Source organism: Schistocerca gregaria, chromosome 2, assembly GCF_023897955.1.
Source record: "Schistocerca gregaria isolate iqSchGreg1 chromosome 2, iqSchGreg1.2, whole genome shotgun sequence".
In the NCBI taxonomy this organism is placed as follows: domain Eukaryota; kingdom Metazoa; phylum Arthropoda; class Insecta; order Orthoptera; family Acrididae; genus Schistocerca; species Schistocerca gregaria.
Window position 1 is genome coordinate 697,978,114 of NC_064921.1, and position 24,891 is coordinate 698,003,004.

Here is a 24,891-nt window from a genome sequence, read left to right on the forward strand (position 1 = left end):
ATCAGTCCCGTAAAACTTAGAACTACTTGAACCTAATTAATCTAAGGAGAGCACACACATCCATGCCCAAGGCAGGATTCTAACCTGCGACCGTAGCGGTCGTGCGGTTCCAGACTGAAGCGCCTACAACCACTCGGCCACAAAGGCCGACACCGAACGCATTCCCGGGAACTGTAAATCCACCTCAGAATTCAAAGTACATAATGTGGGGCAATCTTGTTTTCTTCTGCACTTGCACATTCTATTGCAAGGCCAACCTACTGTTCCCCTGCACTTGAGTATCCTGTTGGGTTGTTATTCTTACCATTGAGTATCTGCGCTACGTTTTGTATCCAGAGGATACTACTGATACTCATGGCGAATGGATCTGGAACAACAGTATTGACCTTACCTATCAGCTCTTGTGTGCAATAACGTCTTCTGGAAGAAAAACTTACTTACTCTCGTTCGGTGTTACGATCGTATTTTCCAGGCTTACTACTCAAGCACGATATTATTGGACTTGGGTGTTATCGGAAACAAGCGGAGACGTTACAGTCAACAAGTGTAGACATGGCTACAGGAAACTCATCGCACTCTCAATGCTTTCAGGTGAATTGCGCATATACTGCCAACCCAGATTACCAGCTGATTCATGATAAGCGAACCTAAACTCACTCCCACGTGCGATAATATCATGGTAGACTAATAGATCTGTGTAATTCTGGTTACACGACACTGCAGAATTAATTGTTGTTCTGTGTGAATACAACTAACTTGCGATACAGTTGTAGAAGTTCAGTACTCTTCCTGGTATAAAAATACAAATACTTACATATCATAGTCGATTTCCAGAATCAATTTTTACTCTACAAGAGGGCGTGGGCTGATCTGAATCTTCCTGGCATTTAAAACTGTGTGCGGGACCGGGACTCGAGCATAGGATCCTTGCCTGCGCATGAAACTATCATTTCATAGGTACCTTACTTTCCGAAAGTTCATAAAATATCATTTGAACGATTATTCGATTATCCTGTTGGTGATTGTGTGCTTATTTAACTTATTTTATCAAAGTGAGTAAGTAGGTCGGATTGTGGGAAGAATGGAAAAGTCGTCTTCGTTTTCTTCAAAGGAATCATCCCGGAATTTACACTGAGCGATGTATGAAATCAAGAAAAAAGTAAACCTTGATGAACCTGAGCGGGTTTGAACCCTGGTCCTCCCGAATGCGAATCCAATGTGCCTCGAACGATATATTTTGGTATAGTCCCTATGTTCCCTGCGTTATGAGAGTTTCTGATTTCATCTTCTGTATTTTCGGTAAACAAAGGTCAATCAGTCCGCGAGGTGAGGATGAATACTGTCAGCGAGTGTTACATACAAACGACTTTTTCCGCTTTTGGTGCTCCCTTTTCTCGAGTGCGAGTGCGCCTGATATCTTCCGACGGTTGTCAGGTGATGATGTCTCCTACTGAAATGTTTTTTCTTTGCCATTCAGCCCATGATGGGGATGGCGGGCCCAGCTTCGAAAAGACTGATGGGTTCATTTGGGCCAAAGTTCTGTCCTTCTACTGTGGTGATGCTTTATTTATTTAGTATTTGGATTTTATCTCTTTACCTGTACCAGGGAGAAAATTATAAAACCTCCGTTCCTTCAAGTTCCGAATAAAAACCTATCTTAAGAAGACCTCGGTAAGGTTTCATGTAAGTTAGATCATTCTTCGTCCTGACTGCGTTCTTTAAGATGCCGCAAAATATAATTTTATTGTAGATTTGCCTGTATGTTGTTTTCCTAAGGTAGATTGTTTGTAAGGTTTCAGAAGCTTTGTTTGGAGGGTATAGATATTTATATTGTGGAAAAATAAGTTTAAATGGTGTCCGGTTTAGTACTTCTGTTGTTTTGGTTTCTGTTGACAATCTTGTTAATCCAAAGTTTGCAGTTAATTTAAATACTTTTAATTAAATTAATTAAAAGTCCTCTCCTACTGGTGCTTGGATTCAGTCTTGATGCTATTCTTAAATCCTTCTTTCGGTGCTGAAAATTTTTGCAGTGTGTACTGAAACTGCTACCCATATCAGCGCTACATTCTAATATCGATTGTAGGCTCAAATACTCCACGCCATTTTCCTTTTATTAATTTTAATAAATTTAGTCTGTTCCTTGCTTTCATGATTAATTCATTGACTGCTTGCAGTTATGTCATCGTTGCGTCAATAGTGATTCAAGGTATTTGGCGGATTTCGTTGGTCTCATTTGTTTTCCTCATACTGTTAATGTAAAATCTTCTGCATTTTGCAGATCGTAATTTGTCAAATTTCTATGATGATTTCCATTTGGCTTTTCTGAGCATCGGGCATATTTTCCATTTGGCAAGCCACCGTTCAAATACAGTGATATACTGTCCTGCTAATCTATGTAGGCTTTCAGTTGCGGATGCATGGCAGCAGTAAGCCGTATCATATGGATGTAGGCCTAAGTCTTCGTTCAACTTGATTGGTGGAGAAATATTTGATGTATATAACGTATAAAGAAAAGGTGATAATTTTGCTCCATGAGGTTCTACAGAGATTGGATAAAATGGTATTGATTTTACGAATATCGATGTCGGTCTATTATCAAGTGAACTTGCTATTAGTTTTACCAATTTAATCGGAAAGCTACGTTTTATTAATTTATTATAAAGTCCCGAGTGTAGGCTAACGTATTGTCAGACACTGTGCTAACGTAGCCATCTTAGTTTACACTCGTCTAGCTGGAGCATCTATTAAGAATCTGCCCTCGTCGTACGTCGCACTTACCAAAGAGCCAGAGACATATGTTCAAAGAATGCTGACTAAGTTCTACGTGAGATGATCGCGATAACAAAAGACTGTCTCGATATGTGCTCTTTCAGTAATATCATTCCGTAAACATTGTTTCGTTTGAGTGTCAACGGCTATTTACTACTGCATATACTCACAGAACTTACCACTTCTGCATCGGTAGGGGCAGTAACTAAACCTACTGTCACTGTGCTCTCTGTTTGTCCTTACTCTATACTCGAACTCACCGCTCGCACCTTAAGTATATTCAGCAGACAGTGGCGATTCCTGCGCCGCATGCTGCTTGCCCACAAAAACAATGCGTGGAACAAGAAAGTCGGTGGCGAAGAATTCGGAGGGGCCCTGGGAGGAGGTCCAAGGCGAGCCGAGCGCACAGCGACGCTGTTGCATCAGCGAAACGCCACGCATGCCAAGGGCGTCCCGCTTTGTCTCAAAAAACCGCTGCGCTCTTTCCTTTCACGAAGACAGCATACCGATCGTTGCTGCTTCACATTTCCTTAGCAATTTTTGTTTCTTAACTGAAAGGTCACAGGAAAGTGATATAATCATCAGAAACACTGGCGAAGGGTGTAAAAACATTTTTCATATTAACCCAAGAGACAAGACATACCTGGAAGTATGTCTTCGATAGAGTTATCTACAGTCATAACTACTGCGGCAAGGTGAACAGATGAACTCGCATTACGGTCGATGCACACTGATTGATAGAAAGATAGCTACTCAAACTGGTGGCACTAATGTGCATTTCGTGCAACTGTTTAGCGTCATGATCTTGATGCTGCTGTTGGACGCGTTAACATGGGGTTGGAGAGGGCGCTGATGGCATAGGGCATGGGTCACATTTCAGTGGTGCCAGTTGGGTCTGTCAGTAGATCGGATTTCACTAGGTATGGCCTGCATCTGAATATGTATGGGAAGGGGAGACTGGCAAAGCTTACAGGTGCCAGTGTAGTGGGTGGTGGTGGGATCATTCACGGAAAAATTCCTGTAGTAGTTGGTGTTAGGAGTGCACCTTTTTTAGACTGAATCAGTTGATAGGTATACCTGCTTAAAGGAAGTCCCTCTAACTAAGGGATCACCTTCAGAGGACGTCACGTTTCCAAGTAGAGAAGGAATTAGCATATTTCATCAAAATATAAGAGGTATTAGAGACAAAGTTTGTGAGCTGCTTATAGATGTTGACTCGGAAATTATTGGTATATCGGAGCACCACTTAAATAATTTGACAATTCATAGGCTTCCTTTACCAGGATACAGATGAGCTGGCTGTTTTTCAAGGAGTTCCTTGCGGGTTGGGGGAGCGGGGGTGGGGTGGCTATGTACGTAAAAAACAGTATTCCATTTGAGTCCATAGACGTATCACGGCACTGCACTGAACAGATATTCGAATTTTGTGCAGGGGTAGTTGAATTTAGTGAAACTAAACTTCTAATTGTTGTTGTTTATAGGTCCCCTCTGACTTCAGGTCATTTTTGGTCAAACTAGAGAGGGTTCTTGATTCATTTTGTAGGAAGTACCAGAAATTAGTTGTACGTGGTGACTTCAGTACAAATTTTGTATATGATGATGCAGATGATGCAAGAAAAAGGGTATTGGTAGATCTCCTAAATTCACATGATCTGTTGCAGACTGTCTTTTTCCAAACTAGGATGCAGAGGAACAGTAGCACAGCCATTGACAATATTTTTATTCATTCTTCATTACTAGATGGACAGTCTGTTAGTAAAAGGTGAATGGCCTTACAGACCATGATGCACAAATTTTAACACTAAAAGGCTTTTGTACTCAAACAAATGTCACATGTAATTACAAACTATTTGGAAAGTTAACCCAACAGTAATAGAGTGTTGCCAAGGAACAAGAGTGGCAGAATGTTTATGGCGCCGATAACATAGATGATAAATATAATGCTTTCCTTAATACATTTCACGGGCTCTTTGAGAGTTGTTTTCCATTAGAACGTTCTAAACGAGGTACTAGCAGTAATAGGCAGCCAGGGTGGCAGACTAGTGGAATAAGGATATCATGTAGAACAAAGTGAGAATTATATCAAAATGTTAGAAGCAGTCACAATCAAGCTACAGTAGCCCATTACAAACAGTATTGTACAGTGGTTAAAAAATGTTATTAAGAAGGTAAAGAGTATGTGGTATGCAAATAGAATAGCTAATTCACAGGATAAAACTAAAACCGTATGGTCAGTTGTAAAAGAAGTGTCTGGTCAGCAGCACAATGTCGACAATATAAAGTCAGTTCGTAGTAAAAATATTTCTGTTACTGATAAATCAGATATATGTACAGTATTTAACAATCATTCTCTGAGCATTGCCGGTGAATTAAAGAAACATTTAGTTTCTACATGGAATCACCTAACTTTCTTGGCAAATGCATTTCCGAGATTGATGTCTGATATACACCTCTGTGATACAGACAAGAAGGGTATTGGGTCAATAATTAAATCACTGAAGGCTAAGGACTGTCATTGATATGATAGAATGCCTAGCAGAATATTCAAGTACTGTAGTGCCCATGTTAGCCCTGTATTTAGTCATATTTGTAATTTTTCCCTTAGGAATGGTCAGTTTCCTGAACGATTAAAATACTCAGTAGTAAAGCCGCTTTATAAAAAGGAATAATGGGATAATGTAGACAATTTTAGACCTATTTCTATGCCGTCAGTGTTTATTGTATGTAAGGATAATGGATCTGTTTATAACACACGATTTGCTATCAAGTGGACAGTTCGGCTTTAGTTTGGTAGGAAAGGATGTTGTGTGTAATTTTGGCTCGGTTTCAAATACTGCAGTTCATGACCTAAGTTCCTTGTTTGTAGAAAATAAACTATCGCTAAATCACAGTAAGACTCAGTTTTTACAGTTTCTAACACACAATTCAACAAAACCTGACGTTTTAATTTCACAGAATGGGCATATGATTACTGAACCTCAACAGTTCAAATTTCTAGGTGTTCAGATAGATAGTAAACTGTCGTGGGAAGCCCACGTTCAGGATTTTATTGAAAGACTTAATGCTGCCGTTTTTACTGTTCGAACGGTATCTGAAGTGTGATCGTTCGACACGAAAATTAGTGTACTTTGCTTATTTTCATTGGCTTATGTCGTCCCATTCTAAAAAGGACATTTCTTGTTGACAATATTAGCTTATTCCCAAGAATAAGTTTCATTCAGTTAATACTCGGCAGAAATAAAACCTGCATTTGGATCGGACTTCCTTAACTCTTGTGCAGAAAGGTCTGCTGTATACTGCTGCATCCACTTTCAATAAGCTACCACTCGAATTCTATAATCTTAGCAGTCATCTACGCGCTTTCAAATCTAAATTGAAGAGGTTCCCCATGGCTCACTCCTATTCTGTCGAGGACTTCCTTGAAAATCTCAGCTGACTCTTGTTGCATTGTTGTTTGGGTTTACTTAAATTTATGGATTATCTGTTTTCGGGTTCATAAGCATTTTACTTTTATCTGTTATTACTTTTATGTTCTAATTTCATGTACTGACACGTTCCATGCCCTCGGAGATTTGTTCCTCAATTTGGCCCTACGGAACTTGACGAGTAAATATAATAAAATAATAGCAACAAAGACGTGCAGAACGACGAATGACTTACAAGAACAATAAAATAAGTGGTATCTATGCAATTCGCCATCTCTCTTTCCACAGTGAAAGTAGTCAATGTACGATTGAACATGTTTGCCTCTTGGTGATTTGAGGGAAGATAAAAGTTTAATGTCTTCAATGCCGATAGACGGACAGAGTCTCGTAACGGAGGAGGATTGGGAAGTAATTCTTTTTTATCCATTTCAGAGGAATTAACTACACCGTCAAAAATGGATCACCGCGACGTGAGGTCTCGCTGTTAACGAGTCATCATCATCAGTTTTCTGCTATATTAGCAAGTCCCCTGCGTTTCCAATACATGTGACCTATTGCTTCCATCTTAACGCCGATGTATGTGGGTGCTGCCGTCCAATTCATCGCCCGTCATCTGCAGTCTCTTCTTACTTCGTCTGCTCTTTCCTTCCGCATACCCTTCCAAGACTGTTTTTATATTATTCATTATTAATATACATCCAATCCAGTTTCGTTTCCTTCTTTTTGTTACGCCCAATAATTGTCTTTGTTCTCCAACTCTTCTCAGTACCCTTTCATTTTCACTCCATCGATCCAATTCATGTTTTCCATCCTCCACCATGTCCACATTTCAAAAGCTTCCAGCCCTGCTCTACCTTTCCTTCTCAGTGTACACGTTTCAGCGCCATACAAGAAAACACTCCATAGAAAACATTTTATTAGCCGTTTTCGTAATTCTTTGTCCACTTTGCTACAAAAAATTCTTCTTTGTTATATAAAATTACCGAATAACACAAACTTAAAAATAGTTTCAATTCGGCTAGTAGCAGCATCCACAAGTTTCTTGAGGTATGCCATATCCATCTGAACCCATTCTTTATTGATTAGCCCAGAAGAGTTACCGAATTGCGCTTTCCCAAGCAGTCTCAGACATTTTCTGTGGAATTAAGATCGCGTGAATTAGCGGGTCATCTGACGTGCGATAGGGAACCTGAGTTGCTGTAATACCAGAAACGTAAGCGTGCAGCCCTGTGAACACAGCTGCTCTAATCTCGAAGGACGGAAGTATCCTCTGAATACTCATGAAGATTTAGAAAAAAGTCAATAGCGGTAACCGAGAACGAAGCACTAAAGATCCTAGTTCATTCTCACGGTAACATGAATGGATGAGCCAAAGTAATGGTACGAGAAACAACCCAAAACATTACAGAACCACTTCCAGTCTTAACTACACGTCCACACGCTATGAGTTAAACGCGTCAGTTGGCTTTTGATACACTCGACGCCTTGTATCGATCGAAAAGAGGTACAAACGTAACTCGTCAAACTATACTATAGGCCTGTAGTCAGCTACTGTCCAGTTTCTGTGTTTGGTCGACTCTAAACGTGTAACCATGTGCCTCTGTGAGAAATGGACTTTGCGAGGTATCCGATTCCAATGTCCACTGCATGTAATTCGCAGCGAAGTGTTTGCTCCAAAATTAATTGAGATGGACAAGCATTAACTGCAACAATTCCTATAGGATTTGAAACCGATTGTCGCTGACAAGGCGTGAGACGGTCCAATCCGTTAGGATTCTTGTTTTGTGGTCACAGTTCTCAAGACGTGTTACATGGTTCCTTGTAGACACATTGGATAGTCCACGTTGATACAATAACAAATCGAGCAACTTCCTCCACCGTGTGATCATGGGAAAGTTCAAACACGGAACCTCCTTCCTACCGCTCTGCCACGTCTCCATGTCGACTAGCCGCTGATTCCATACAACTGTCATGTTAACCTCACCAGTTGATGGTCATATGACCGCCTGGTACTAAATCTACACTATGCTAGCTTCATCAGTTGAGGGTCATATGACCGCCTGGTACTAAATCTACACTACCTACAGCATTCCAAATCAATCAGTGTGTTGTTATAAGGAGGTGAAAAATATTTTGTACCGCGAGAGTATTTTTGCAGTTACCTCATACCATTCAGGGGATACTTTGGAAAACTTAAATCCGCGTAACTGTACATTCATTTGAAGCCCGTTTCCGCCGAATTCAAGCACAGTGTGCTAAGCACTGCATCACATGATCCAGGGTGTTACTATTCTCGAAATTCTTCTATTCCTAAAAAGTTTTCGATAATGTTGAGCCACAATCACGCAATGTTTTTTGAAAGAGTAAACGGCCGTTTGACTGTGTATTACTATATTTATCCTCTCTAATATCTAGATTATGCCATTACCATGTACCTCAAATACAGTGCTAAAAGCTAGATCATGCAAATAGTAAGACACATAGCAAACAATTGAAAATATAAAAAATATATTAGGTGCATACTGAAATAAAATAACGAGATATTCACTTACTTCCTAGGCCATTAACACGTTATATCTGTTAAGTCCAAAGCACATAAACAAGATTAGCACAGGTCTTTTAAGATGTAACTGTAAAAGGATGCACACTCTAAAAGACATAGTAAACATAGAAGTATTACAGATATAAGTTTATAAGTGTTAGGAGGCATATGACTGCGTGTGGTTATCTTTGGAAGCATCTCTGTGAATCATTATCTTTCTATTTATGTGTATACATGAGATACATACGTAGCATGAAGAAACCTGAGGCGGTAAGAAACAGACGAAATAAAGTACAGAAGGAAATGAATTGCAGTTAATGATACAGTAAATGCCAGTAATAATGCAAGCCATGAACCATGGACCACGGACTTTGCCGTTGGTGGGGAGGCTTGCGTGCCTCAGCGATACAGATAGCCGTACCGTAGGTACAACCACAACGGAGGGGTATCGGTTGAGAGGCCAGACAAACGTGTGGTTCCTGAAGAGGGGCAGCAGCCTTTTCAGTAGTTGCAGGGGCAACAGTCTGGATGATTGACTGATCTGGCCTTGTAACAATAACCAAAACGGCCTTGCTGTCCTGGTACTGCGAACGGCTGAAAGTAAGGGGAAACTACGGCCGTAATTTTTCCCGAGGGCATGCAGCTTTACTGTATGATTAAATGATGATGGCGTCCTCTTGGGTAAAATATTCCGGAGGTAAAATAGTCCCCCATTCGGATTCCGGGCGGGGACTACTAAAGAGGATGTCGTTATCAGGAGAAAGAAAACTTGCGTTCTACGGATCGGAGCGTGGAATGTCAGATCCCTTAATCGGGTAGGTAGGTTAGAAAATTTAAAAAGGGAAATGGATAGGTTAAAGTTAGATATAGTGGAAATTAGTGAAGTTCGGTGGCAGGAGGAACAAGACTTCTGGTCAGGTGACTACAGGGTTATAAACACAAAATCAAATAGGGGTAATGCAGGAGTAGGTTTAATAATGAATAGGAAAATAGGAATGCGGGTAAGCTACTACAAACAGCATAGTGAACGCATTATTGTGGCCAAGATGTATACGAAGCCCACACCTACTACAGTAGTACAAGTTTATATGCCAACTAGCTTTGCAGATGACGAAGAAATATAAGAAATGTATGATCAAATAAAATAAATTATTCAGATAGTGAAGGGAGATGAAAATTTAATAGTCATGGGTGACTAGAATTCGGTAGTAGGAAAATGGAGAGAAGGAAACGTTGTACGTGAATATGGACTGGGGCAAAGAAATGAAAGACGAAGCCGCCTGGTAGAATTTTGCACAGAGCACAACTTAATAACAGGTAATACTTGGTTCAAGAATCATAAAAGAAGGCTGTATACATGGAAGAAGCCTGGAGATAGTAAAAGGTATCAGATAGATTATATAATGGTAAGACAGAGATTTAGGAACCAGGTTTTACATTGTAAGACATTTCCAGGGGCAGATGTGGACTCTGACCACAATCTATTGGTTATGACCTGTAGATTAAAACTGAAGAAACTGCAGAAAGGTGGAAATTTAAGGAGATGGGACATGGATAAACTAAAAGAACCAGAGGTTGTACAGAGCTTCAGGGAGAGCATAAGGGAGCAATTGACAGGAATGGGGGAAAGAAATACAGTAGAAGAAGAATGGGTAGCTCTGAGGGATGAAGTAGTGAAGGCAGCAGAGGATCAAGTAGGTAAAAAGACAAGGACTAGTAGAAATCCTTGGGTAACAGAAGAAATATTGAATTCAATTGATGAAAGGAGAAAATATAAAAATGCAGTAAATGAAGCAGGCAAAAAGGAATACAGACGTCTCAAAAATGACATCGACAGGAAGTGCAAAATGGCTAAGCAGGGATGGCTAGTGGACAAATGTAAGGATGTAGAGGCTTATCTCACTAGGGGTAAGATAGATACTGCCTACAGGAAAATTAAAGAGACCTTTGGAGAAAAGAGAACCACTTGTATGAACATCAAGAGCTCAGATGGAAACCCAGTTCTAAGCAAAGAAGAGAAAGTAGAAAGGTGGAAGGAGTATATACAGGGTCTATACAAGGGCGATGTACCTGAGGACAATATTATGGAATTGGAAGAGGATGTAGATGAAGATGAAATGGGAGATACGACAGAGCACTGAAAGACCTGAGTCGAAACAAGGCCCCCGGAATAGACAACATTCCATTGGAAATACTGACAAAATTATACCATCTGGTGAGCAAGATGTATGAGACAGGCGAAATACCCTCAGACTTCAAGAAGAATATAATAAATCCAATCCCAAAGAAATCAGGTGTTGACAGATGTGAAAATTACCGAACTATCAGTTTAATAAGTCACAGCTTGAAAATACTAACACAAATTCTTTACAGACGAATGGAAAAACTAGTAGAAGGCGACCTCGGGGAAGATCAGCTTGGCTTCCGTAGAAATGTTGGAACACGTGCGACAATACTGACCCTACGACTTATATTAGAAGCTAGATTAAGGAAGGGCAAACCTACCTTTCTAGCATTTGTAGACTAAGAGAAAGCTTTTGACAATGTTGACTGGAATACTCTCTTTCAAATTCTGAAGGTGGCAGGGGTAAAATACAGGGAGCGAAAGGCTATTTACAATTTGTACAGAAACCAGATGGCAGTTATTAGAGTCGAGGGACATGAAAGGGAAGCAGTGGTTCGGAAGGGAATGAGACAGGGTTGTAGTCTCTCCCCGATGTTATTCAATCTGTATATTGAGCAAGCAGTGAAGGAAACAAAAGAAAAATTCGGAGTAGGTATTAAAATCCATGGAGAAGAAATAAAAACTTTGAGGTTCGCCGATGTCATCGTAATTCTGTCAGAGACAGCAAAGGACTTGGAAGAGCAGTTGAACGGAATGGATAGTGTTTTGAAAGGAGGATATAAAATGAATATCAACAAAAGCAAAACGAGGATAATGGAATGTATTCGAATTAAGTCGGGTGATGCTGAAATAATTAGATTAGGAAATGAGACATGTAAAGTAGTAAAGGAGTTTTGCTATTTCGGGAGCAAAATAACTGATGATGGTCGAAGTAGACAGGACATAAAATGTAGACTGGCAATGGCAAGGAAAGCGTTTCTGAAGAAGAGAAATTTGTTAACATCGAGTATAGATTTAAGTGTCAGGAAGTCATTTCTGAAAGTATTTGTATGGATTGAAGCCATGTATCGAAGTGAAACGTGGACGATAAATAGTTTGGACAAGAAGAGAGTAGAAGCTTTCGAAATGTGGTGCTACAGAAGAATGCTGAAGATTAGATGGGTAGATCACATAACTAATGAGTAAGTGTTGAATAGGATTGGGGACAAGAGAAGTTTGTGGCACAACTTGACCAGAAGAAGGGGTCGGTTGGTAGGACATGTTCTGAGGCATCAAGGAATCACCAATTTAGTAATGGAGGGCAGCGTGGAGAGTAAAAATCGTAGAAGGAGAGCAAGAGATGAATACACTAAGCAGATTCAGAAGGATGTAGGTTGCAGTAGGTACTGGGAGATGAAGAAGCTTGCGCAGGATAGAGTAGCATGGAGAGCTGCATCAAACCAGTCTCAGGACTGAAGACCACAACAACAACAACACAATGCAAACAAGTAGTAAATATAACAACGTGAATGAAAAAACTGATGAGGGGGGGGGGGGAAAGTAGGGGATGGAAATGAGGGGAAAAGAAATGTGAGTAGATATTATTAATTGTGTGAAGTCTGTATAAGATTAAGAAAGGGAAGAAGGTATAGGGTGTCATTGAAAGGGCAAGAGGTGGTGTGGGTGAATGGAGGGGTAGAGGCCCCCATGCTATAGAGGTCGGTTAGTAGAATGGATAAGTAGGATATCTAGCGTTGGAAGTAGGTACATATAGGGGGGGAAGGGTAGAGAGGGAGGGATGTAGGAGTGTGGTGTTTCGAGGAGAGGGGTCAAGATATAACGACGGGCAAAGGGAATAACAAGGAATAGAAAGCTCAGGAGTGGACAGAAAGAAACTTCAACGGACATTACAATGTACAAGGAATTGAAGAAATGAGGGTAGGGTGTAGGAGAGTAATCCAGTGGATTGGATTATTGTTACACACTGTAATAATGATGGAAACGGGGGGGGGGGGGGGGGTGAGAACTCGTGGAGCAGTTGGAGAAGAAGCGAACTAGCAGACATGCATAATGGAATTTAAGAAGACAGACAAATGCTGCAGGTGAAGAAAAAGGAGGGTAGGCAGGGGGCGGGAAAATGGTGGGGGATAGCTGGGTGGCCGGGGCGAGCGAACAGAGGGGAAGGTATAACATGGGACTGCAGCCACACTGCAGCATCCAAGTGTGCATACGAAATAAAATACAAGAATGGGAATATATACAGCACCCATAAAACGCTTACAGAAATTTAATAAAGCGTTCCTAATTATATGGCGTGGGGTAATTGATCTTTAGTAAGTAAACACATCTAAAGAAAATAACTTTGGTTCAACAAACCATACTGCATCCATGTGCATGTACGCCGTATCTTACACTCCTGGAAATTGAAATAAGAACACCGTGAATTCATTGTCCCAGGAAGGGGAAACTTTATTGACACATTCCTGGGGTCAGATACATCACATGATCACACTGACAGAACCACAGGCACATAGACAAAGGCAACAGAGCATGCACAATGTCGGCGCTAGTACAATGTATATCCACCTTTCGCAGCAATGCAGGCTGCTATTCTCCCATGGAGACGATCGTAGAGATGCTGGATGTAGTCCTGTGGAACGGCTTGCCATGCCATTTCCACCTGGCGCCTCAGTTGGACCAGCGTTCGTGCTGGACGTGCAGACCGCGTGAGACGACGCTTCATCCAGTCCCAAACATGCTCAATGGGGGACAGATCCGGAGATCTTGCTGGCCAGGGTAGTTGACTTACACCTTCTAGAGCACGTTGGGTGGCACGGGATACATGCGGACGTGCATTGTCCTGTTGGAACAGCAAGTTCCCTTGCCGGTCTAGGAACGGCAGAACGATGGGTTCGATGACGGTTTGGATGTACCGTGCACTATTCAGTGTCCCCTCGACGATCACCAGAGGTGTACGGCCAGTGTAGGAGATCGCTCCCCACACCATGATGCCGGGTGTTGGCCCTGTGTGCCTCGGTCGTATGCAGTCCTAATTGTGGCGCTCACCTGCACGGCGCCAAACACGCATACCACCATCATTGGCACCAAGGCAGAAGCGACTCTCATCGCTGAAGACGACACGTCTCCATTCGTCCCTCCATTCACGCTTGTCGCGACACCACTGGAGGCGGGCTGCACGATGTTGGGGCGTGAGCGGAAGACGGCATAACGGTATGTGGGACCGTAGCTCAGCTTCATGGAGACGGTTGCGAATGGTCCTCGCCGATATCCCAGGAGCAACAGTTTCCCTAATTTGCTGGGAAGTGGCGGTGCGGTCCCCTACGGCACTGCGTAGGATCCTACGGTCTTGGCGTACATCCGTGCGTCGCTGCGGTCCGGTCCCAGGTCGACGGGCACGTGCACCTTCCGCCGACCACTGGCGACAACATCGATGTACTGTGGAGACCTCACGCCCCACGTGTTGAGCAATTCGGCGGTACGTCCACCTGGCCTCCCGCATGCCCACTATACGCCCTCGCTCAAAGTCCGTCAACTGCACATACGGTTCACGTCCACGCTGCCGCGGCATGCTACCAGTGTTAAAGACTGCGATGGAGCTCCGTATGCCACGGCAAACTGGCTGACACTGACGGCGGCGGTGCACAAATGCTGCGCAGCTAGCGCCATTCGACGGCCAACACCGCGGTTCCTGGTGTGTCCGCTGTGCCGTGCGTGTGATCATTGCTTGTACAGATCTCTCGCAGTGTCCGGAGCAAGTATGGTGGGTCTGACATGCTGGTGTCAATGTGTTCTTTTTTCCATTTCCAGGAGTGTATTAACAATAGATGCACACCTAATTACTACAAGGAGGTTTACTAGGAGCAGCGAATTTCCTGATAATTGTATAAAAGTCGAAATCTACATCTACATCTACATTTATACTCCGCAAGCCACCCAACGGTGTGTGGCGGAGGGCACTTTAAGTGCCACTGTCATTACCTCCCTTTTCTGTTCCAGTCCCGTATGGTTCGCAGGAAGAACGACTGTCTGAAAGCCTCCGTGCGCTCGAATCTCTCTAATTTTACATTCGTGATCTCCTTGGGAGGTATAAGTAGGGGGAATCAATATATTCGATACCTCATACAGAAAGAAACCTGGCGAGCAAGCTACCGCGATGCAGAGCGCCTCTCTTGCAGAGTCTGCCACTTGAGTTTGCTAAACATCTCCGTAACGCTATCACGGTTACCAAATAACCCTGTGACAAAACGCGCTGCTCTTCTTTGGAACTTCTCTATCTCCTCTGTCAAAACGATCTGGTACGGATCCAACAATGATGAGCAATACTCAAGTATAGGTCGAACGAGACACCTCTTTTGTTGATGGACTACATTTTTTAAGGCCTCTCCCAATGAATCTCAACCTGGTACCCGCCTTACCAATAATTAATTTTATATGATCATTCCACTTCAAATCGTTCCGCACACATACTCCCAGATATTTTACAGAAGTAACTGCTACCAGTGATTGTTCCGCTATCACATAATCATACAATACAAGAACCCTTCTTTCTATGTATTCGCAATACATTACATTTGTCTATGTTAAGGGTCAGTTGCCACTCCCTGCACCAAGTGCCTATCCGCTGCAGATCTTCCTGCATTACGCTACAATTTTCTAATGCTGCAACTTGTCTGTATACTACAGCATCATCCGCGAAAAGCCGCATGGAACTTCCGACACTATCTATTAGGTCATTTATATATATTGTGAAAAGCAATGGTTCCATAACACTACCCTTTGGCACGCCAGAGGTTACCTTAACGTCTGTAGACGTCTCTCCATTGATAACAACATGCTGTGTTCTGTTTGCTAAAAACTCTTCAATCCAGCCACACAGCTGGTCTGATATTCCGTAGGCTCTTACTTTGTTTATGAGGCAACAGTGCGGAACTGTATCGAACGCCTTCCGGAAGTCAAGGAAAATTGCATCTACCTGGGAGCCTGTATCTAATATTTTCTGGGTCTCATGAACAAATAAAGCGAGTTGGGTCTCGCATGATCGCTGTTTCCGGAATCCATGTTGATTCCTACAGAGTAGATTCTGGGTTTCCAAAAACGTCATGATAGGCGAGCAAAAAACATGTTCTAAAATTCTACAACAGATCGACGTCAGAGATATAGGTCTATAGTTTTGCGCAACTGCTCGACGACCCTACTTGAAGACTGGGTCTACCTGTGCTCTTTTCCAATCATTTGGAACCTTACGTTCCTCTAGAGACTTGCGGTACACGGCTGTTAGAAGGGGGGCAAGTTCTTTCGCGTACTCTGTGTAGAATCGAATTGGTATCCCGTCAGGTCCAGTGGACTTTCCTCTGTTGAGTGATTCCAGTTGCTTTTCTATTCCTTGGTCACTTATTTCGATGTCAGCCATTTTTTCATTTGTGCGAGGATTTAGAGAAGGAACTGCAGTGCGGCCTTCCTCTGTGAAACAGCTTTGGAAAAAGGTGTTTAGTATTTCAGCTTTACGCGTGTCATCCTCTGTTTCAACGCCATCATCATCCCGGAGTGTCTGGATATGCTGTTTCGAGCCACTTACTGATTTAACGTAAGACCAGATGTTCCTAGGATTTTCTGTCAAGTCGGTACATAGAATTTTACTTTCGAATTCACTGAACGCTTCACGCATAGCCCTCCTTACGCTAACTTTGACATCGTTTAGTTTCTGTTTCTCTGAGAAGTTTTGGCTGCGTTTACACTTGGCGTGAAGCTCTCTTTGCTTTCGCAGTAATCTCCCAACTTTGTTGTTGAACCACGTTTGGTTTTTCTCGTCCCTCATAGCTTTACTCGGCACGTACCCGTCTAAAACCCATTTTACGATTGCCTTGAACTTTTTCCATAAACACTCAACATTGTCAGCGTCGGAACAGAAATTTTCGTTGTATAGAAGATAAATACAGTAATACATTGCCAAAAGGCGTTACTCTTTCTTCCATTCGTCTTTGAGTAACCCGATATCCAAATAAGCCTACAAATTTGCAAAAGTGGGAAGAACTGTTAAGGTGCGGGCAAGGATTAGGAATTTAATTAAACCTCTTTTGAAAAAACTTAATAGCCAAGAACGCATTCAATGCTAGTTACTCCTGATGATCAGTTTTTCAGTAAAGCTGTATCTCTGTTTTATTGTTCAATTTCACCTAAATCTTCTGAGGTTACATGATCAGTCTCCACGTGGATCATGGAGTCATTAACCGAAATTGCACATTTCTCTTTCAGGGTCCGCGCTCTGCCTACAAACTCTAAATGATGTCCAGCAGGCGGCAAGCTGCTGTACGCGGAGGCACAAGATGCAGCTCGTCGGGGAAGGTATGTGCCCTGGTTTGCTGTTCGAAGCGCCGCCGAGACCGATGATGAGGTTCTTAGGGCTCCACAGCTCATGTGAGGTTAAGCTGGGTTACTGATGTCACACTGGCACCAAATTTCACAAGTCTGCCTAACGCTACTGTGGACGTTTCGCACGATGGCATGGCCATCACACCCCGTCATTTGTTTTGACGACTCTGCAATAGACGTCATAACCGCGACACCCTGCGTTGGTATCACGCAGTTTCCTTACAAGTGGCAGAGAAAAACTTTTCAGACACACCGCCGCTCAGAGGCGACACAAAAAGCCATCTAGAGGTGGCATAAGGCACGTAAATGAAACCACGCTTTCCTTTGGGATGTTGATTCCCACTCAATTGGACAGTTTGCAATGCAATGAGCAACAGCACGATATATTTGGCAATCTTTTCCACTGCTAACTAACACCCTTATGTGGGGTTGCCTACCCTCAGGTGCTAGAGCAGCCGCGAGGTATAATTCAGCTGAACGGATGTCGAAGTCTCTGATAGAAAATTTTTAACGTCCTCAACAAAGGTGGGTGTGTGGCACAGAGGGTGTTGCCGAAGTAGCGAGTCTTCGAGGGACCCTTTACCGCGTTATTCACGCACTCCTCTCGCTAGGAAACAGTTTGATGACAGATATGGTACATCATTACATGCTTCTTCGGCAGAGTTCATCAACGGTAGTGGTTGGCGAGTGATGGCCTGCTTGTCTCTCGGTCACCCATGACAAGGTGTTCTCATGGCGTGAGAGGCCTAGGTATTCTGCTAGCTAGCGCAACAGTCGAACATCCTCCGTATCGAGGAAGGTCGAGATCGAGGAAGGTGGAGACAGCAAAGGCAACATACAGTCTTGCGTATCTTGGTGACAAATAACACCAAAGAATCCTCGAAAATAGGCCAAAGTCACAGGCCTTAATACGTAAGAAACGTAGTATCTGCCGCTACCGGCTATGTTAACTACAGGTGATCGTGTTGTTTACACAGTGGCGCCACATACCATCACGCTTGGGGGCTGTTCGAGCATGACGATGACGAATGCATTTTGGGAACGTTCGTTCTCTTCGGTACCTCCACACACGGATACGTCCGTCGTCATGCAGTACGTAAAACTGAGACATGTCTGAAGAGACGACGTGGTGCCAATCCTGTGTACAGTGTTGTGGCCGCTCCTGTGTCCATCGTTAGATGTACAAAGAAAACTTACCTAATATTATACAACAGTGGATACTGGTGAAAGATATTAGAAATGTTGACTAGTCACGTGTACTGAAACTAAGCTCGAAAACCTGTATGCAGTGACTCACGCAACAGGTGGCAAACGGCCATACTTAGACCTGTCTGGATGCTCCTATCAGATAGCGCAGACCGAACGATTAGCTGAAATTCAGTCGACAGCCTATATGACAGCACAATAGTCAAACACGAATCTTTGCGCCTCTTGTGTTGTTCAACGAAAAGAGAACTGTTTCTGCTGGCACGGCCCCCAGTGTGGATCCTGAGAGCACACGTCCTGAAAATTCGATAACTTTCCATTGTTTATGCCACAAAGTGTCATGTCTCATGAGATTCAAGAAAAGAAGCACGTAATGATTACGCAAAACTACCACCGAAAAAAATCTGCGTCTTCTTTACCAGCAGGGTAACAAGCTGGCTCACTAATGGAGTTTCGGCTTTCTACCCGTAGTGAACAGTATATGTGCAAGCTGTTCTATCTCCAGTAGCATGCAACACACGATGGAGAAATCTTGTCATTTTGAATGTGATTATTCGAATGATGTGAATAGGAAAGAACTGCATGGATAATATTTTGTGTTTCACTAGTCTCATATCACCGATGGCTGATAACGCGAAACTGTAGGTTTCGATTCCCGGTGCCCATCTTAAATTTTCTCTCTGGGGGTAGCGCACACGCGGTATCGTGACACAAACTGACTTTCTTCAGGAAAGAAACAGCGAAATTAATGCGTTCTGCTGCAATGACGTCAAATCGAGTGGCTACCAATATGCTGGGAGTCACACGACGTATATTGTTAATTAATAGACTTTTAGTTCATAACGATGGCTACTAAAAGGAAATAGCAGACGTCAAATTTATGATTCATACTGTAGAAAAATATTCAAATAGTGAGGTAAACACAGTGTTTTCATTCAGAGACTGTTGTGCCCAGAGGATAGGGTATCTAGGAACAAATGACTTATTTTGATCAGTATTTCAGCCTAGTGACTGACTTTACAAACGCGTGAAGAGAAGTACACCAGAGACTAAACATGAGAATTTGTAAATATTTCAAGTTTTTCATGTATATGTGTTGCATAGCATACTAAAACTATTTGCTGTATACTATTAAATCTATACCTACACAGTTCTGTGACAAGTAAAATTATATATATTTTTAAAACTAGGTTACATAACGCGTGAACGATTAAATCATACTGCGTCGGTCGAACACTACCTTGCACTTTGATGAAACAGGAGGTCTTTTACCATGGAACATGAAGTATTTGCAAATTTACTGAATTTCGTTAATGGATTAACAATTTTACCTGCTATGAAAAAATGTGTGAAATCCAATGGGACTTAACTCCTAAGGTCATCAGTCCCTAAGATTACACACAACTTAACCTAAATTATCCTAAGGACAAACACACACACCCATGCCCGAGGGAGGACTCGAACCTCCGCTGGGACCAGCCGCACAGTCCACGACTGCAGCGCCTGAGACCGCTCGGCTAATCCCGCGCGGCACCTGCTTTGAAAGCGGAAATTTGCGTTAGTTACCAGAAGCTTCAGTTTCAAAGTGTAGTTAACTTTTAACAAGTTTTTGATAGTGCTTGTTCTTAATTTTATTTCACTTTCTGATTATTGGTCTGTAGTAGAGAAAAATCAAACAGTTGACCATATACGGTATTGGTCAGTTTTTCTCGATTCAAAGATTTTAAATTTCGATAAAATATTTGTTCCTCGGTACATGAAGATTAGAAAATTTTCTTGCATTTGAAAAACCTTAATTTTCCAGAATAATTTTTGTAATTTCACAAAGAGATTGCAGCAAATGAATGTCATTATTTAAAAATGGAAAAATACATTAAATTCCCACTATAGGGCTAGAGGTGAGAATCTGAAAACTGCTCCAAGGTACACCACTCTCCCCTAATAATGTCTTTATATCCACTAAGAATTTACAGATACGATGGTCAAAGTAAACGGAAAATAAAACACACGATAATTCGAATAACATAATGTTCTTCAATGAAAACAATACAACGTGTTTCTTTGTGAAGATCATTTACTGAGTTTTTTTCCCCTAAATAAACAGTTTAGTTCATTTTAATTTATAAGTTCAGTCCAATCAGATGTTCCGAGAGTGTCACGTTTGATTAAATTAGTCTATAGTTATCAAGTACGAATTAATTGCGGTGAATCTGAAGAGTACTACTTACATTAAGAGTACGTGATGATTCGCAACACGCCGAGGATCGCGCGAATTTGTTGTTTGCATCGAGAACAACGCAATTCAGAAATAAAATGTTTGTAGTTGAATAACAGATCATAGGGGAGAGAATTTGCACATGTATTTAGAAAATACCATTTGTGTTCACGAAATCCCTTGGATATAATCATCAAATCGTCGGGTAAGGTGGTCTCAATCAGCTGTCCAAACAGTGGCGGCTTGAACAATTTCTGTATTGAACAACCAGTTTCGATCCACGGATCATGAACAGGTTCACAAAAGCACTTACATCATTCTACGCGATATAAAATCAATTACGTCACAAAATAAAATCCATAAATTCGTTACAATTTTCACGTCGTAATACACTACTGGCCATTAAAATGGCTACACCAAGAAGAAAGGCAGATGATAGATGGATATTCATTGGACAAATATATTATACTAGAACTGACATGTGATTACATTTTCACGCAATTTGGGTGCTTAGATCATGAGAAGTCAGTACCCAGAACAACCACCTCTGGCCGGAATAACGGCCTTGATACGCCTGGGCATTGAGTCAAACAGAGCTTGGATGGCGTGTACAGGTACAGCTGCCCATGCAGCTTCAACACGACACCACAGTTCATCAAGAGTAGTGACTGGCGTATTGTGACGAGCCAGTTGGTCGGCCACCATTGACCAGACGTTTTCAATTGGTGAGAGATCTGGAGAATGTACTGGCCAGGGCAGCACTCGAACATTTTCTGTATCCAGAAAGGCCCGTACAGGACCTGCAACATGCGGTCGTGCATTATCCTGCTGAAATGTAAGGTTTCGCAGGGAACGAATGAAGGGTAGAGCCACCGGTCGTAACGTATCTGAAATGTTACGTCCACTGTTCAAAGTGCAGTCAATGCGAACAAGAGGTGACCGAGACGTGTAACCAGTGGCATCCCATACCATCACACCGGGTGATACGCCAGTATGGCTATGACGAATACACGCTGACAATGGGCGTCCATCGCGACGTCGCCAAACACCGATGCGACCATTATCATGCTGTAAGCAGAAGCTGCATTCATCCGAAAAAATGACGTTTTGCCACTCTTGCACTCAGGTTCGTCGTTGAGTACACTGTCGCAGGCCCTCCTGTCCGTGATGCAGCGTCAAGGATAAACGCATCCACGGTCTCCGAGCTGATAGTCCATGCTGCTGCAAACGTCGTCGAACTGTTCGTGCAGATTGTTGTTGTCTTTCAAACGTCCCCATCTGTTGACTCATGGATCGAGACGTGGCTGCACGATCCGTTACAGCCATGCGGACAAGATGCCTGTCATCTCGACTGCTAGTGATACGAGGCCATTGTGATCCAGCACGTCGTTCTGTATTACCCTCCTGAACTCACCGATTCCATATTCTGCTAACAGTCATTGGATCTCGACCAACGAGAGCAGCAATGTCACGATACGAGAAACCGCAATCGCGATAGGCTACAATCCAACCTTTATCAAAGTCGGAAACGTGATGGTACGCATTTCTCCTCCTTACACGAGGCATCACAACAACGTTTCACCAGGCAACGCCGGAAAACTGCTGTTTGTGTATGTAAAATCGGTTGGAAACTTTCTTCATGTCAGCACGTTGTAGGTGTCGCGTCTGGAGCACGTCATCTTCGTGGTGTAGCTGTTTTAATGGTCAGTAGTGTACACATTACATCTTCAGTCATAAAATGTGTCAAACTGTTCACTCGTTCAATCTGTATTAATAACGCTATGATCGGCGTATGTAGAATGCCCACCATCATAACATTATTGCTGACTATTGATACAACGTGAATGAGTGAACCGTTTGGCATGTTTTATGATATAATTTCTATTACTACGTGGCAACAGTGACCAATTCATGGATTTTATATCGCGTAGTACTATGTTGTAAATGCTTTTGATGGTCCATGGTCGGAAACTATTTGTTCCGTAAAAAGATTTTATCAGCAGCTCTTGGCGATAAATGACGACGTTCTTCAAATATTTACGCGCTGTGGGGTACTGCGCTCTTTGTACAATTTTGTTGAGGCAACTTGATAAGGTACCTGTATCTTGTTATAGACCCTTCTGCATCTGTTCCTGATTCTTATTCGGATTTGATATCTTAGTTTTCGGTTCACACTTTCTGCCGCATGTCACCGACTTTTGGAAGCTAATCTGATTCTTATTAGAAATAGGGGAAGTCTTAGTCCATCCCAATAGTACCGTCTGCAAAGTCATCTGAAGTCTCTATGACAGTTTACTTATATTTGACCCATGAATTATTTGAAAAAAGCAACGCAAATTAATACTGACACCTCAGAACGGCGATTCAGGGAATGGGTTTTATTAAATATTCATTTCTCAGGCAAGCCTCTTTCCATTAGAGAAATCACGGGGGATGTAGGAAAACGGCGTAGTGCACATGGTGGGAGGAGAATGAAGAGTGAATTATAGTCCATTAAACAAATATTTATCAGCTACACAAATATTCCCCCCATGAACCACAACGGAGGGGTATCTGTTGAGAGGCCAGACAAACGTGTGGTTCCTGAAGAGGGGCAGCAGCCTTTTCAGTAGTTGCAGGGGCAACAGTCTGGATGATTGACTGATCTGGCCTTGCAACATTAACCAAAACGGCCTTGCTGTGCTGGTACTGCGAACGGCTGAAAGCAAGGGGAAACTACGGCCGTAATTTTTCCCGAGGACATGCAGCTTTACTGTATGATTAAATGATGATGGCATCCTCTTGGGTAAAATATTCCGGAGGTAAAATAGTCCCCCATTCGGATCTCCGGGCGGGGACTACTCAGGAGGATGTCGTTATCAGGAGAAAGAAAACTGGCGTTCTACGAATCGGAGCGTGGAATGTCAGATCCCTTAATCGGGCAGGTAGGTTAGAAAATTTAAAAAGGGAAATGGATAGGTTAAAGTTAGATATAGTGGGAATTAGTGAAGTTCGGTGGCAGGAGGAACAAGACTTCTGGTCAGGTGACTACAGGGTTATAAACACAAAATCAAATAGGGGTAATGCAGGAGTAGGTTTAATAATGAATAGGAAAATAGGAATGCGGGTAAGCTACTACAAACAGCATAGTGAACGCATTATTGTGGCCAAGATAGATACGAAGCCCACACCTACTACAGTAGTACAAGTTTATATGCTAACTAGCTCTGCAGATGACGAAGAAATTGAAGAAATGTACGATGAAATAAAAGAAATTATTCAGATAGTGAAGGGAGACGAAAATTTAATAGTAATGGGTGACTGGAATTCAAGTGTAGGAAAAGGGAGAGAAGGAAACATAGTAGGGGAATATGGATTGGGGCTAAGAAATGAAAGAGGAAGCCGCCTAGTAGAATTTTGTACAGAGCACAACTTAATCATAGGTAACACTTGGTTTAAGAATCATGAAAGAAGGTTGTATACGTGGAAGAACCCTGGAGATACTAAAAGGTATGAGATAGATTATATAATGGTAAGACAGAGATTTAGGAACCAGGTTTTAAATTGTAAGACATTTCCAGGGGCAGATGTGGACTCTGACCACAATCTATTGGTTATGACCTGTAGATTAAAACTGAAGAAACTGCAAAAATGTGGGAAATTAAGGAGATGGGACCTGGATAAACTGAAAGAACCAGAGGTTGTACAGAGTTTCAGGGAGAGCATAAGGGAACAATTGACAGGAATAGGGGAAAGAAATACAGTAGAAGAAGAATGGGTAGCTCTGAGGGATGAAGTAGTGAGAGCAGCAGAGGATAAAGTAGGTAAAAAGACGAGGGCTGCTAGAAATCCTTGGGTAACAGAAGAAATATTGAATTTAATTGACGAAAGGAGAAAATATATAAATGTAGTAAATGAAGCAGGCAAAAAGGAATACAAACGTCTCAAAAATGAGATCGACAGGAAGTACAAAATGGCTAAACAGGGATGGCTAGAGGACAAATGTAAGGATGTAGAAGCTTATCTCACTAGGGGTAAGATAGATACTGCCTACAGGAAAATTAGAGAGACCTTTGGAGAGAAGAGAACCACGTGTATGAATATCAAGAGCTCAGATGCCAACCCAGTTCTAAGCAAAGAAGGGAAGGCAGAAAGGTGGAAGGAGTATATAGAAGGTTTATACAAGGGTGATGTACTTGAGGACAATATTATGGAAATGGAAGAGGATGTAGATGAAGACGAAATGGGAGGTACGATACTG

At 42.3% G+C, this 24,891-nt stretch overlaps 1 protein-coding gene across 1 annotated transcript in view; it reads left to right on the forward strand.

The window, feature by feature from the left end:
* The window catches only part of LOC126334785 (uncharacterized), a 199,574-nt gene that overhangs the window by 16,040 nt on the left and 158,643 nt on the right, over window positions 1-24,891 (forward strand). The window contains exon 2 of the mRNA XM_049997387.1: window positions 17,114-17,203. Coding sequence (XP_049853344.1) covers window positions 17,114-17,203 — 90 coding nt within the window. The remainder of the gene's footprint in view (window positions 1-17,113; window positions 17,204-24,891) is intronic.